Here is a 15794-nt window from a genome sequence, read left to right as displayed (position 1 = left end):
CAGAGCACCACTTGGCTCCGCGCTAGACACCCTTGTGGGCAGCCTGGCTGAGCGACACACAGCATGTCATGTCCTCACAGGAACGAACAATGAGTAATGCCCTGAATCTGGATCATGTTCCCACTTTTCCCTAAGCTCCCAGACACCGCTCTAAGCATCGTGCCCTTCATCTTGCTGACTTTCACCAAAACACAACCAACCCCGTCTGCAACCGTTTACAGAACTCCTACTGTGTCCCGGACACCACGTTCGGGACTTCAGGGTCCCGTCTACCGCTGTTAACGGGAGCTCACGCGGGGCCCCGGCTGGAACGTGCAGTTCTGGCCCTCACCAGCTGTTCATGGTAACCCCACGAGGCCCATCTTGCAGAGGAGAAACCTGAGGCTTAGAGAGAGGTGAAGTCATTCACCCAAGACTAAGCAACCAACAGGGGACGTGGGCAGGATGAGAACCCAGGGCTGGCTGGCTGGCTGGCCTGGTGGTCTGTGCTCACAGCCCTGACCTGACTGTGCTTACTCCAATAAAGGACCCTGGGATGCCTTTCTCTTTGCTCTCACTCACAAGTGACGGGGCACGAGGACACACTTGATTCAGGAAGAGGCATGAGCTCTGCTCCTCCGGCAAATGCCCACAGGTGTCCTAGTAGGGTCTGCCGGGGACCCCTGCAAGAAAACCTGGGAGACGGAGCTCCCAGCACCCACCCATCATGGCAGACACGCTGGCAGGCCCTCCTACCACCCCTCACACACGTCTTCCCTTCCTGCCCTGCCGTTCCTCTGCAGCTGTGACATCCCTGCCCACGGGTTCCCATACCCAGAATGTTCCGCCCTGTGCTTGCATTGTTCACACACAGTCATCCTTCTGCCAAAGTGCCAACATCCCTTCCCTGACCCCACGGGCCAGGTCAGGCCCCTGCAGTCAGGCCTCACAGCCCTTGCCACACTGGCAACCATTTATGTGTGTGTCTATGTGGCCACTGCCTGCCCCCCGCCCCCGCGGAGGTGCTCGCTCAGAGTGGCTTAACAACCGGGTAAAAAAGAAACCTACTCACGCTCTCATTTACAAACCCTCTAGGGAGAGATCTCGCCCCCGTGTTCCTAGAACTGCCTTTGAAGGCCACGAGGCCTCTTTCCAGAAACTCTGATAGGGATCAGTGGCTTGGGGGCAGGGACGTGGGGGCTGTGGCCGGTCCTGGCTCCTGTGTGGTCCTAATAAGCACTATCTCTCACACAGAACAGCCCCTGGCGCAGTCCACAGTCTTACACATCTACTGTCTCCATTCTCGTGTCTCCAGAAGTCACACAGAGCTGCGTGTGTGATGCCGTGGTGAAGTCCGTGACCTACGGACACAGGCCCAGGTCCAGCTTTTTGCTGTGTGACCTTGAGCAGGTGTTTCAGCCTCTCTGTGCCTCGGTTCCCTTGATTGTACCATGGTAATCCCACTTCTTACCCTCAGGGGCTTGCTATGATCATTAAATACTTAGCACAAGGCCTGGCACACAAGGGGTCAGCTAGTGAGTCCCCTAATCTTGCTTCATCACAAGGAAACAAAGCCAGATGATGGTCAACTGGGGGACTGACAATATGGCGGGCCCATCCACTCTACCCCACAGGCTGGGTTTTGGCCAGACCACATATTCTTTGGGTCTCATTAGACCCACGGAGGAGCCAAAATTCCCTCTCTGTCACTCAAAATAAAAAAGACAGAAATCTTCTTTGTCGGGCGGATTCTGGAATCAGGCACACTTTTCTTGAGGGCCAGAGAGTTTCTGTTACTCAAAGGGGGCTGTTCTGAGGCGGTCTCCCCTCAGAGGCTGCAGGGGTCCACCAGGAGCTTATTGGGATCCCGGTCACACGGACCTGAGTTGCAAGTCCTAGCCAGTGACCTCAGGCCCCAGCCTCCCTGTCGGGGTGACTGGCCGGCGGCCTCACGTATCTCAAGGCTTCCGCAGCCTAGTGCACGTCAAGCGTACACAAAACAGAGAGACGCCCCATAAACTTTAGCCTGTCTCCTCACCCCCTTCCTCATGCCTGCAAGGACCTAGGGGGGAGGGGAGGGTGACAGGGGAAGTTCTGGCTTCGGTCTGCATGCAAACTGCTTCAGCTGACTAGACAGAGGCATTGAATAAACCTGAACGGCCACTAAAATGATTATCAGTATGTGGAATCCCCATTTGCTCTGCCAAAAACCCACATCCTCTGGGAAACCAGAGGTGACTCATTATCCCTCTTCCCCTTTAGCTCCCGGTTAGAAAATTCCTTTTCTCTCCAACTCTCTGGGGAGGCCACTATGCTTCCTACGCCCCAACCCCCCACCCCACAAGGGTACAGAAGCTGCTGTTGCCAAAAATCCAGGGCGGGAGGGCGTCCTTGGGTGAGAGAAGGTTCTCGTTCGGGAGCGCTGGGGATTTGGCCAGGTCAGGTCCGTGCTTGGGACCCCCACCAGCAGCACCACAGGAGGAAGGGAACCAGCGGAGGGAATTTTAAAACAGGGACAGTGAGGCTGAACGTGTCAGAGAAAGACACAGGGCAAGGGGGAACCACGAGGAGGCCCAGATCAGCAGTTTGGAAAGGGACACCATGAGGGGGAGCACAGTCTGAGGAATATGCAGGAACACCCCAGCGCAGGCCCTTCAGAAGCGGGGCAGCGGGAGGAGGGTCCTGGACTAGGAGCTGGAGGACATGACTTTCGGTCCTGCCTCCATCTTCTCCTGCCTCGTGGGTGATCTTGACCAGGGGCCTCAGTTTTCCCATCTGCCAAACGGGATTCTCCTAAGAGCTCCTGTGACTAGGGCTGCCAGGTTGAGCAAATGAAAATACAGTCTGCCCAGCTAAATTCAAATGTCAGATAAACACCGAGGGATATTTTAGTATAAATGTGTTCTAAATATTGCATCTGAAATTCAAATTTCACTGGGCGTGCTGTATTTTTTCTGCCAACCCTCGCTGTGGAAAGCAAAGAGGAACAGAGGTAGGAAAGAGCTTTGTGAAGAGTCAGGAGGGCCAAGGGCATCGTCCGAGTCTCCACAGCCTGCATTCGTTTGGCCAAATAATATTCTTGCTCCTCTCAGGACCCAACTGAGTGGACACCAGGACAATGACAAAGAGAAACACGCGCCAAAGGTGAAAGCCGGGATATGTACACATCCCTTCAGGAGAGCATTTAGCCTGAAGAAGGAGCCTTGGCAAGGACAGACAGCGACCATCTTTTCATCTCGAACAGCCTCTCCCAGGGGCAAGGGAATGACTGGGGCTCAGTAGGCAGGAACACTGCCCAGAGCAAGAGCTCTGTAGAATGGCCTGGGCTCCCCCCAGGAAAGAGTGTCCAACGCCAGGCTGTTCGAGCTGGGGTGTCATCACCGTGTGACCAGAATGTTCCGGAAGGCATCCCTGTGAGCTTAGAGGAGACAGGGCTACAAGATCTTGGGGGTCCTCATAAACTGGGGTTCTCTAACTCTCGTTGTGGATATTCCTTTTCCAAAGCATCTAGGTCGGTGTCTTGTGTCAAAGAAGATACCCAGCAAAGTCCTGCTGAATGGACATCGGGGACAACAAATGCACAACTTATAGTGGGCACTTCACTGTCCCCAGCCAAGGAGACGTCACTCATCGGTCACAGCCCCTGTCTCCCACTAAGTTCCAACGGGACTTTAAAATCTTTCTCCACACAGCAGTCCAGAGGACTGCTACCACGCATAACACACATGTGTGTGTGTGTGTGTGAACTAACAATGACTATTATTAGTAGGACTAGCACTTCTTGAGCCCCTACTGTGTGCGAAGCACTTCCTATGTACTAATTTCTTTAAATCTTCACAACAAAAGTCTGAGTTGGGTACTACTAATATCCCCATTTTATAGATGAAGAAAGTGAGACATGGGGAGGTTAAGAAATTTGCTCAGAATCCGAATCCAACTCGTGATAGTCCTAGGATCCGGCCCCAGCTGGTCTGGTGGCAGGGACCGCCCCCTGAGCCACGGGACCGCACCGGACTCTGTGCAACCGTGGTCCCCACCAGAGCGGGCACAATGATCTCATCTCATGGAGGGGCTCCTGAGGCCACAGCTGAAGGGCTCAGAACCCGGAGGAGGCGAGGCTGGGGTGCAGACACGGGTGGATCGGACCCTTCGCCCCTCCCCACCCAGGTTCCGCACTCACCCGCCTGAGCAGGAGCACTTGGCCGCTGGGGACCGCTGGGTCCTCTTGCCAGGACCGGCCTCCCCTAAACAATGGGGTCCCTGAATCCGCTGGGGTCTTCTCCAGCCTCCCTCTGAACAGAATTTCTCGGCACAGTTGCTGGAGTGCCAAACCGGGGAACCGCCTACTTCTGTCCCTCCATAGCTCCCTAGACTCAAGCCCCACGAGGAATGACCAGAGGACAGAGCAAAGGGGGCATGAGACCCTGGGGAAAGCTCCTAGAGTCATTTCCCAGGCCTGGACAGCTCAACGGCTCTTGTGGCCAAACCCGAGGTCAAGGCCCCACTCTGAGGGCCCAGCAGGAGGCCCTGGTTTTGGCTCGGGGAACCACTCCACAAGGCCTGCCCCAACCTGGATGGAGTCAGAGGTCTGCCTGCCCCCGCCTCCCTGTGTACAGGCCTCTCTCACTCCCAGGCATGTCAGGAGATGATAGCAATGATTAACCTAAAGATATTTTCCTCTCATTGCACACTTACTAAATGCTAGACCCTGGGCCAAGGACTGCACGCGTAAGGCCTCAGCTAATGCTCACAACCACCCCCAGAGTACTCCATCATCACCCCCATCTTGCAGATGAGGAACTAAGGCTCAGAGAGGGTAAGTGACTTCACCCAGGTCACACAGTCAGGATGGGGCAGAGCTGTGACTTGAGCTCAGGTGGTCTGGCTCCGGTCAGCGCTGTGAAGGAAAGGACGAGGAAGACGGCCCGACATGACCCAAAGCCTCAGCTCCTCGGCCAGCCACTTCCTTCCTCCTAGACCGGAAGCACCTCGCCCGTGAATGGGTGTGCGATCTCCTGCCTAGACCTCCTTGCAGGGCGGTGGACAGGCAGCAGGTGTGAAAGCACATCCACATGCTCATGCTCCAAGCACCTGTCCTCATTTAACTAATGAAGAAAGGGGCTCAGAGAAGGTGGGCGATCCACCTGAGGCCACACAGCAGGGCTTTCTCCCTCTGTCCCCTGGCCAGACCGATATATCCGGCTCCCCCAGCTCCTCCTGGGGTATGATGAGAGAGGGACCTTTCCATCAGGACTCGTCACTTGCTCCCCACACCCTGCTCCTTGCCCCCACCACCCAGGCATCTGTGTACTTACAATGAGGCCGGGGACTCCTCGGGGCCCTGGCAGGCCCAGTTCTCCCTGCAAATAGGAAGAGAGCAAAGCGGTTACTTGCCCTGTCTCCCTCCCGGACTGCTCCCTCCACGCTATCCCCCTACGGGCATCTGGTGGAGTCCTCTGGAGCTGACCATTCCTTGTGCCTAATTAGTGGCTCTTGGGGCCTGGCCTCAAATTTGGGCCAGACCCTTCCCCCTTTGCCCTCGGCTTTCCACTTCTGTAACATGGGGAGGCTGGATTTCCAGCCCTAGTATTTTCCACTTGTAAGTGTGAAAGAAGAGGCGGAATCCTGATCAGGGCAATAAAGAGGGGCCGGGTGCCTGGCTCAGCTCTCACTTCGCCCTCACTTTATAGGTGGCAACACCGAGGCCCAAGAGTTACATATGTGCCCAAGGTCAAGTGCCAGGAAATAACAGTGGCGAGGGCTCCAAGCTGAGATGTGGCTGTGCGTGGCATGGGCAGCTTTCCATCTCCTCATCTCTAAAAACGGACCTTCCATTGCTTGCACCCGAAAAGATGGGTAGAGGGGTCTGGATCAAGTTTAAGATGCAAAGGCATGAGTAAAAATGGGGGGGTTCTAGAAATGCCGATTATCGATGAGAATGGCCAGCACCCTCCACGTGTTTGTCTTGCTTCATGTAGGCCCAGGCAGGAGGCCATCACTACAGCTACCCAGAAGAAGAGGACGGGAGAAGCAGCCTTGGCTTTAAAATGAGGGAAGCGAGGCCCAGGGGAAGGAAGTGACTTGTCCAAGGTCACTCAACAACTGCGTGGCCAAGCCAGGGCCACTCATCAGGCCCTCTTCCCGCTCCCCCAGGACCTGAGGGTAAAGACGCCGCTGCCCCTCCCCAAGGAGGCTTCGGGGATGCCATCACATATTATAACGCCCGATCCGATAACTGATATACCGAAGGAGAGGCTCCGATTTTTCACCTCTGTGCCTTTGCAGGTGACCTTCCCTCCGCATGGAATGTCCCCTCACCTCTCATCCCAATCCAAAGTCACCTTCCCCAGGAGTCTCCCTGCTCCTCTATTCCCTCCTCCACAGCACCCGGCGCCTTTGGCCCCACACACCTCACTCTGCCTGGTACGATGGGCCCGAGAGACAGCCGTGAGCTCCCTGAGGGCAGCGATGTGCCCGCTGTGACCTACTCCTTACAACCGCCCCATCCAGGGAACACCTGCCATGAGCTGACCACCTTCCCACCCTCTCCCATTTCATTCTTACGCCAGCCCTCTGGGGCTGGCATTCGGGCCCCGGAGTTCCAGAGAGGGAGACTGAGATTCGGAGAGGGGAACGACGTGTCCAAGCGACGCAGCAGGATTCAAACCCAAGTCCACCCGGCTCTGAGACCAGGACTTAAGCCCCCAGGGGAGTTGGGGTTAGCCCAAGCCGGGTCAGGCTCAGGGAACATTTGTGGAATTGAAATGACTACACCATCAGGGACGGATCGTGGATCCAGCAATCCCCTTTACAGAAAGCACAGCTGGCCACAGCTGCTTAGGTGGGAAGGCCCAAGAGAGATGGGGGAACATGGCAGGTGTTCCAAAGAGCTCTGGACTTAGTCTGCTCCCCTGGGACCGAGCACAAGCTTCCTCTCCGGCCTGAGCCTGGAACAGGAAGGGAAAGGCGGGCTCAGCACCTCAGGGCAGGCTGACCTGGATCCTCAAGGACAGGCCTCCGATTATTTACAAACTCTATAAACACGCCTGTGCTGAAGATTTCTTTAGAACTCAGCTCTTCTCTCCACACAGGGCCTGCAAACCATCTACTCCCCCAGGGCGCTGCTGTCCCATAAACATTGCTGAGGCTTTGTGAGATGGTAGTAGCCCTGGCTTCCCCAGTGGGGAGTGACCCATGAACCTTCCTGAGTCCTTGGGGATGCGGCAGGATCTGCGGCTTTAGAACCAGGGGCTCAATGGGACTGGAGGGCTTTCCTGGGCATGGGGCGAGGGCCCATAGGACACCCACAGCAGATAGGAGCCTGGGTTTCAGAGGTGGCAGGGCCAGGATTTGACCCAACCTGTCTGACCCCAAAGCCTGGATGCCTCAAACCTGCTGTGTGTTTGCTCTGGAATCTCTTTCCTGCTCCCTAAGACTTGAAATACTCACAGGGTTTCCATCCAGTCCAGGAGGACCTCTTTCCCCAAAGTCTCCAGGAAACCCCTGAAGGCATGAGAGAGAAGAAACAGCGGAAGGTGAGTGTTTATACCTGTGGGGCGGCTTCCATCCAAACCCCCAGGGGCACACAAGGACATGTCCACGCAGTCTCACTCCTTGGTTCTGGGATCTGGGCAGGCGGTGGGGTCCCCAGTCACGCGGTGCCCTCAACAAACACCTCCATGTGAAGAACTTCTCAGGGACCGGCTCCTGGGGAGGAGCCCACAGCTAGGGAGCCCTTTTCTTATCAACATAGAATCTAAGAAGAAATGAGTGCCTGGCTCCGCAGCATGGACATACCCCCCCCCCCCCAAATCTGAGACCCGGACCACGAAGGCGGGAAGAATGAGAGCTGAGGTCAGGAAGCCGAGTCTAGGCCTGAACCAGCAGCTGACTTGCTGAGCATTCTAAGGACATCGCTTTCCCCGTGGGCCTCAGTTTCCCCACTAGTCGAAGAAGGGAAGGCCTCTGCAGCATTTTCCAGCTCAGACCTTCCGCGGCTGTGACATGCTCTTCAAAAGCCACCCTATGCAGTCACAATCCCCATTTTTACAGGTAAACAAAGCCAGACTCTGGAAGGGTAAATGTCAAAGCTATGCGAGGTCACACGGTTGGTGACCATCAGCCCCGCTGACAGAGGTAAGTTTCAGCAGCCCAGAGAGAGGCCAGGCCACCCGGCCCAGGCAGGTCTGGCCCCCTCATCCCATCCCTGACCCCCACTCCATACTCTCTGGGGAGACAGGCAGCTGGAAAAACATCAGCTGTGGGGACACCTCTGGGGACCAGGGTAGGGGTAGGGGGCAAGTCCACTTCACTTCAAAAGGAAAAGAAAGTCCTCAAGCTTGGAATTTAGGGAAACCTGTTCTTCTCCCCTGCTTGAATTCAAATTGTTGTTTTTCCAGGGAAATTTAATAAAAAACACAGCCCATGTTTTTCTGACCAAATGGATGCCTGAGCTGTTCAGTACAGATTCCTTGCAGAGAATAATTTGTGTCTGGTTTCTAACCCAACTAGGGGAAGCCAGGGAATGGATTAAACCTAAGAACAAACCCCAAACCATGACGTCTGTCCTGGCTGAGCAAAGAGTCCTTGAGATGTGTGTGCACCTAAGCCTTTGTCCTTGCCCTGTCCAGCTGTCCTATTCTCTTCAGATCCCTCCTCTGTCGGGGAGCCCTCTTGGATCAGAAGGGCAGGGCTTGGCATTCATCCCGCTGGAGGTATGGCTTCATTCAGACACCCAAAGGAGGACATGAGGACCGAAAAATGAGATTCAGACCAAGCCAGTCACTTTACATGCAAAACTTCATTTGCCTTTGACATCTACCCTTGAGGGAAAGGTTATCAGTCCCATTTAACCAATGGGGAAACTGAGGCTCAGAGAGGCAACATCACTTGGTTAGGCAAAACAAAAAAGAAAAACAAGTCTGTGGCAGAGCTGAACCCAGGTCCCCACCCCTCTGAACCCCGTCTAGTTTGTATGAGCTGCACACGGGCAGATCATGGCACGTAGAAGCTGCTAGAATGTGTGTTCAGCTGGTTTCAGAGAGTGGCAAGGGTGTGTGTGTGTGTCTACAGGCCCATCTCCAGGTCAAGTCTTTGTGGGGGTACATCTGATCCTATCTAAGATTCCTCTCTCTGCATACTTCGGGTCCCCCTGGCAAATTTCAGCCTCCCCCCAATCCAGCCCCCCTTTGTCAAGCTGTAAGGGAGATCCCTCTCCCCTCCTGGGACCGGAGGCATCGGCTGGGTGGACTGTAGTCAGAGGAGCCTTCTGAAGGCATTGCGCTTCTGCCTTCATCTCTGGAGGCTGGGGTTAGGGGCCTGGCAGGAGATGAGGACCATCCATCAGGGTACAAGGCCAAAGCTGTCCAGCCAGGCACCTGGCCAACTCCACATGGGCAGGACTCAGGAAGTCTGCACTCTGCTCGCCAAGTCCAGTGTCTGGAGACTAGCTTTGGCTCACCTCCAGACTGGCTGTACGACCTTGGGCAGACCCCTGCTTGACCCACTGTCCTGCTCAGGCTGGGGGAGGGGGCTGTTCTCTAAGAACACTTGTCCCAACCCCTAGACGAGGCCTGGAAGGAAGGAGCCTCTTCCCCTACACACAGGAATGCCACCCAGCCTGGGGCAAGATGAGGACCTTGACACCATCCCCCAGGCACACATCCTGGCTGCAATGCCCAATAGACTCACACGAAGCAGCCCCCAGGCAGTACCAAACCCATGGGTCTGCACTCAGAGGCCACTTCAGGCTGGCTCAAGGACTCCCCTTAGGCCCAGCTGCTGGGCCAGCCTCCCCCATGAAGCTTTGGAAGCAGGGCAATCCGATGCCAGTCCTGGCTCCACCACCCATGGGCCTCTCCAAGCCTCAGTTTGCTCTGCTGTACAATGGGGCGTACAAACAGGATGAGCTGAGGTGTCCCTTGCCAGCAGCAGCAACGTGAAGGCACATCTCTGGGGCATAAGCAAGGGAGAGACCATCAGAAAGATCAAAATCCCAAAGGCAGGCACTTCTGCAGACAAAAGAGCCCAAAGATAGCCAGTGGCCGATAACAGCAGCATAAGAACAAAGACAGTAAGAGCAAACTCCAGCAGCGCAATGAGATGAGTAATTTAGAGCATAATGGCTGAAAAAAAGACAGGAGCTTTAAAAGTGCTGGAACAAATCTGCGATTGGAACAATCTCTAAGATAGAAAGACCCTAGCTGTTCTTGACAATCCACACCTCATTGCACCAGTGGGGAGACTGAGGCCCAGAGCGTACTCAAGGCCCCATTACCCACTAGCCTACATCCCCCCTCCACTGCTGGAGAAATATCTCATTTCCGGCACTTGCCCCGGGGCCCCGATGCTTGGACCTTCTGGATCTCAGAGAGGCAGCCGCCAGGCTGGACGTGTGGCCCTACTCGCCTCCCACTCTGCTTCCCTCTGTTTGGCCGTATCTCGTCGTGCATGGAGTGCAGTCCCGGCCCGGCCAGCAGCGGGACCCTCCTCCGCGGGCCTCCGCTCCCGGCTGCAGCAGGCTGGCCCGAGGCCCAAGGAATGAGCTCGGCGCCCTGCCGGGGCCCCAGCCACGTGGTGTCTCCACTTCCCCAGGTCGGGGCCCCCGGGGAACTGGACGCCTTGTACTTTGAGCAGAACAAGGGCCAGGAGGAGACAGAATCAGGCTCCGGGACGGGACTCCAAATCCTGTCTTAGCTACAGCAGTTCAGAGAAATAGATGTGAAGAGAAAGCGGGCCTTGTCACCACATCCACAGCAGGATGCCAAGGTCCGAGGAGGCCGCTGAGGGCCACCTCAGCCACTCCCCTGCCTCTGGGCGGGGTCAACCCCATCCGTCTGCCTCTGGAAGGTAGGCTAGAGAGGCAGAGCAGGCATGAAGCCTCCAGGCTCAGAAGTCCCGCTCATGCCTCGAAGGCTCAGCTCCCTGACCTACGAAATGGTCCGTCCTGCCAACTCCCCTAGCAGAGCTGGGCCGAAGGAGTGAGATGTCGTAATGCAGCCCCGGAATGCTCTACTGAGCCAGGGCATGCTAGCTCCGGTTTACATCAACAGTGGGGATACAGAATAACCTCTCAGAAGAGCCCGCAGAAGGATCTGGGGGGGTGGTTTACAGTGTTGAGATTCTCCACAGTCAGGAAATTCCTGTGCAAGCCTAACCTGCATCCCTCCTGCCGTACTTGCAGGAGAAAAGCTGTAGTCCTTTCTAGAACACATGTGCACTCCGAGTGTGCTGACGTAGAAAGACCCCTGGAGGTCACGATGCTGAGCGTGTTTTCACCCTGCCCATTTGGAATCCACTAGGGAGCCCCCCCAGGAAGAGTCACCTCAGGGAACAATGAGGAGATAGGTAGGTCAAGTTCTCACCAGGATCCCAGGGTCACCAACAGCCCTGGGAAGCTCTAGCCCAAGTATGGGACATGGGGGACCATACCCCACCTCTCACAGCATCACCACTGTGAAAAGCTTTCATCTGTCTTGGTCTCAGGTTCCCCACCTGGAAACACGAGACCTCTGTCACTTAGCTCCCTGTTCCCCACAGTCTGAGAACTGGAAAGGGCCCTGAAACCCAAATGCACCATGGTAGAAGCTCTTCCCACCCCCGATGGGCGTGGGGCCTTGGGCAAGTCCCAGTTGTCCCCGAGCCACACACCGAGGGAGTGGGAGCCAGGGTTGGGCCTTTCCAGCTGTAACCTTGAGGGTCTGCCGGCCTGACTCACTACGCAAGACCAGCCTTGCAGGCCCGGCCAGAGGCCACAAGACACGCTGTGAGCAGTGGCCGGCCTTGCCAGGCATTCCAGCAGGCTTGATAGTAAGTTCACAGAGTGCCCGCCCAACAAGAGGATTCACTGTCACATCTTCCTAACTTCTGGCAGGGATCCTTGTCCCAGCTGCGAGTGTCACTGTGCCATGCCCAGAACAAGCCAGGACAGCCCAGGAGAAACCCCTTTGGCTCCAGCCAAGTTTGCAACATCTTATATCTGGACCCCTCCTCAGAAAACCACAACACACTTTTCATTCTAGCAGATGTGCAGAGATGAGAGCGTTAGCCTAAGCTTTCCTTTGGAGCTAAAGATAGGTGCACAGAGAGAAGTGTAAGGTAAAAAGCAAGCAAGTGTCCTGGGGTTGAGTCCTGACTCTGCCATCAACTTGCTGTGTGACTTTGGCAAAATTACTAGCCTCTCTGAGCTCTGTCTGCCTATCTGTCTGACAGAGAGGTCGGGCCAGCTCATCACTAAAGTTCCTGCAGCTCTGATATGCTCTGACCTCTAGCATCTCCTTCAGGACCCCATCAGCGAAAGATTCCCACACCCTCCTTCCTGACCTGATGCTAGGAGGCCGCGTGCACGAGCCTGAAGTTCTGCTTGCTGGAGAGAGATGAACTACAGCAGAATCATCACCGGCCCTGCCAGAAATGAGGCCAGCTGCGATCTGGCATAAGGGAATTCAGCTCATTCTTCCGACATTTCCTCTTGTTAATAAATGCCTAGAAATTGCCTGGCCCAAACCCTCACAAGAGCACATTTGCAGAAGGAGTGCCCCCCGCCCCCCAGCCCCCCAGCCAGATCAAGGGCTCAGGAGTATTGGCAACAGGGGGATGGCCCCAAAGACCACTTAGGGAACGTGTGGGCCGAGGACATGGCAGACTGAGGCCTGGCATGGGCAGAGACAAAGCCATAGGGGGACTTGGTGACACCAAGTCTTGCTCTATACACTGTCATATCCAGTGCAGCCCTTGCCCATTTGCTGGCCATGGCAGCTGGACCGGGGCCAAGGGGACTTTCACGGCCCTCGGGGGTATTGTGTGGCCCCAGGATTGTTTTGCTGAAGAAGGGGGATTCCTCCCACCCATGCCTGACACCGCAGTGCCAGGCAACACCCCCATCATGAAAGACAGGGCAGAATCTTAGGAAGTTAAAGGCAAGGAACAAGGAAACAGAAATGAATTGTCAGTTACAGGGGTTCGGGTCTGGTGAGGCCCCCAGAGGGTGTCTGAGCAAATGGCTTTGACTGGGTCTTGGTTTCCGAGGCTGGAAAACAGGTGTAATCCATCTCACCTTGGAGAATCAGCGCGAGAATCCTATGTACTTCAGATGCCATGAGAGCAAAAGGGCCTCAATAAATATTGCTCTTGGAGGGTATGTTTTGGCTACAAGTGCTATCCCCAGCACCTGGCACCTGGTAGGTGTCCAGTAAATTCTTGTGGAACGGAAAATGAGTGGTCTCATCTCACGCGCAGATAGCAAAATGGCGCCGAGCACCTCAGACTGAGCGGGCGCTGCCTTCCTGGCCACAGCTCCAAGGAGCAAACAAGTACGTGGCAGGCAAAAGGCAGAATGAAGAGGCCACTGGAAGGGGGAAAAAGGGGGAGGCGGAAGAGGACAGCTGGAGCCTGGCCACGAGAGGAAGTCCTTGTGGCAGCAGGGTGGAGAAGAAGCCATCATGCCCGGGCTTTCCAAGCACTTCCCTCCTCCGTGCTCACGAGACTCTAGAATCCATTTGCTCAAGAGCTACACTCTGGGGCAAGAGGCAAAAACTCTGGCTGCTGTGTTTCAACCCAACAATGACCCTCAGAAGCCTCAAGACCTTGGCTACGTCATTCAGCCCCCGAGCCTCCATGTCCTCATCTGTAAAGAGGCAATGCCCGGTGCTCTGGCAGCCTCCCAGGATAGAGTCTGAGCAAATCCCTCATGGGTGGGCTCTGGAGGCTGATTTGGCTGAGGGGATGGCGCCAAGCTGAGATCATCTCAGGAAGTTACCTGCCCCTCCCCTGCACCTTAGACTTCGGGGAAAACAGGTCCAGAGAGGTGAAGCCATTGGCTCAAAGTGACACAGCACAGACAGCCTCAGCCACCCATTAAACTACAAACAGGAATAATGACTGCTCCTATTTATCGAGCACTTACTATGTGACAAGCAGAATGACCCCATGAGCTAAAAGCTATTATCCCCATTTCTCACAGGGGAAAACTATAATTCAGAGGCTTTGAGCCAACAATGCCCCAGGGCCTTTGCACCTACTACCTCCTCAACCTGGAAAGCTCTTCTCCAGATAGCCACAGGGCTCCCATTCTCACCTCATTAAGGTTTCTCAAGAAGTAAGGAAGATTCCTGAATACCTCAAGCACTCACTGTCTCATTACTCCACTCTATCTTAATACTCAGCACCATCTGACATTCATTCACTCATGCTCATTCCCTTGTTCATTGTCTATCTGCCCATGAAAATGGAAACTTTGTCTTGCTCACTGCTCAGCACTAAGCGTAGTGCCTGGACCACAGTATACACTCAATATTCACTGGATGGACGGACGGACGGATGGACGGATGGACGGATGGATGGATGGATTGGTGGATGGATGGATGCGTCTCCTTGCCCAAGGTCACCTGGCTCGAGGAGCAGATCTAGATGCCAGCCCAGCCCTCACAGTTGCCAGGTCCTTGCCCTGAAGCCAGAAGCATTCAGTGCTACTCCTTGCCCAGATCCAGGTGTCAGGGGTTAGACGCCCCAGGCACAGAGGGGCTGTCAGCCACAGAAAGGTCTAGTCTGAGGGTGAGGTGCCCCTCTGGTCCTTGAGACCAGGACCTGGATCTTGCTTTTCTTTGCATACCACACTTGGCCCCATAGGCCCAGACCCATACACTATAATAGGTAAGATGCCCCGATCACGCATGTCAACCCCAGAATCACAGACAAGCCCCTTTCTGGGCACTGCTGAGTGCTCCTGGCCCCCTTCCAGATACCTCTCAAGTTCCAAACTCCCCCACAGTCCCTTCTCCATCAACCACCAGCAGAGGAAAGACCAGACCCCAAGCTGACGATGCTTCCAAGTCTAGGGGTTAACCTGTGGACAGCCGCATGGGACCTTAAGCCACCAATGGAGGTCAGGCCCGAAAGAAATATGCCTCCATTATAGTCTGGGGTCTCCCTCCGCTCGCAGCAAGGGTGCTGGACATATCACCGCAGGCGGGGGGGGGGGTGTCTCAGCTTCCCCTTGTGAGTAATGAGAGCATCGGAATTAATGTCTCGCCCACCAGGTGAAGATTCTGGGGCATCTGTTTCTACGACATTATTGCCAGTCAGTGAATCTGAGATCTTGATCCACCATTGAGATCAGAAGCCCTGCAGGCGAATGGCGGTGTTAGAATCTCGGCTCCCTTGTTGACTGTGAAACTGTGGGCAAGTGACTTAACCTCTCTGTCCCTTGGCTTTCTCTTCCTGCCCTGCAGATGCCCAAGGAGGAGGAAAGCAATCTCTGCCACACTGGAGAGTCATGGGTGAAGCTGGTGAACCTGGGGTTATGGCCAGCCCCTCTTGGGGGTCATACCTGCCCTGGGCCTACTCACATGCCCCACCGCCCTCTGGCCTGGCAGGTGCACATGTGCACATGTGACTCTGGTCACCCCCAGACAACACAGAGACTGAGGGTTTTCAGAGATAGGAGCCCAGACCTGGGTTTAGCCCTGATCCCCCAGTCCAAGCAGGCCCATGGACACTACTGACCCAGACAACAGAAGCCCCTGGACGCAGGACCGCACAGCAGAGCAAGTATTACACACACACACACACACACACACACACACACACACACAGAGGAGCCATCCCAGAGGGGCACAGAGCCACAGCAGGCCCCAGCTCCAGCCAACAGCCGCCGGTCAGTGTCCTGGTCGGGATAAGCCCGCATGCTGGCTCACACACTCAGAGCAGAGCGACGGCCGAGCGGACAGAAGCAGAGAACGCCCGGGCTGCAGGTGCATGGGGCGGCAGGGCCCCCGGGACGTCAGATTCACCCATAGAGTCTGCATAATAGACACGGA

The 15794-nt window shown here is 55.5% G+C and overlaps 1 protein-coding gene across 1 annotated transcript in view; it reads right to left on the bottom strand.

Moving 5' to 3' along the window:
- COL27A1 (collagen type XXVII alpha 1 chain) overlaps positions 1–15794 on the bottom strand; it is a 131373-nt gene that overhangs the window by 67003 nt on the left and 48576 nt on the right. Inside the window, exons 16-17 of the mRNA XM_040631345.1 lie at positions 7429–7482; positions 5295–5339 (exon numbers count right to left, since the gene is read on the bottom strand). Of these exons, the coding sequence (XP_040487279.1) occupies positions 5295–5339; positions 7429–7482 (99 nt within the window). The remainder of the gene's footprint in view (positions 1–5294; positions 5340–7428; positions 7483–15794) is intronic.

The sequence above is a fragment of the Ursus maritimus genome, unplaced genomic scaffold (genome assembly GCF_017311325.1).
Source record: "Ursus maritimus isolate PB19 unplaced genomic scaffold, ASM1731132v1 scaffold_17, whole genome shotgun sequence".
Lineage (NCBI taxonomy): Eukaryota > Metazoa > Chordata > Mammalia > Carnivora > Ursidae > Ursus > Ursus maritimus.
This window is presented reverse-complemented; position numbering and strand designations above follow the sequence as displayed.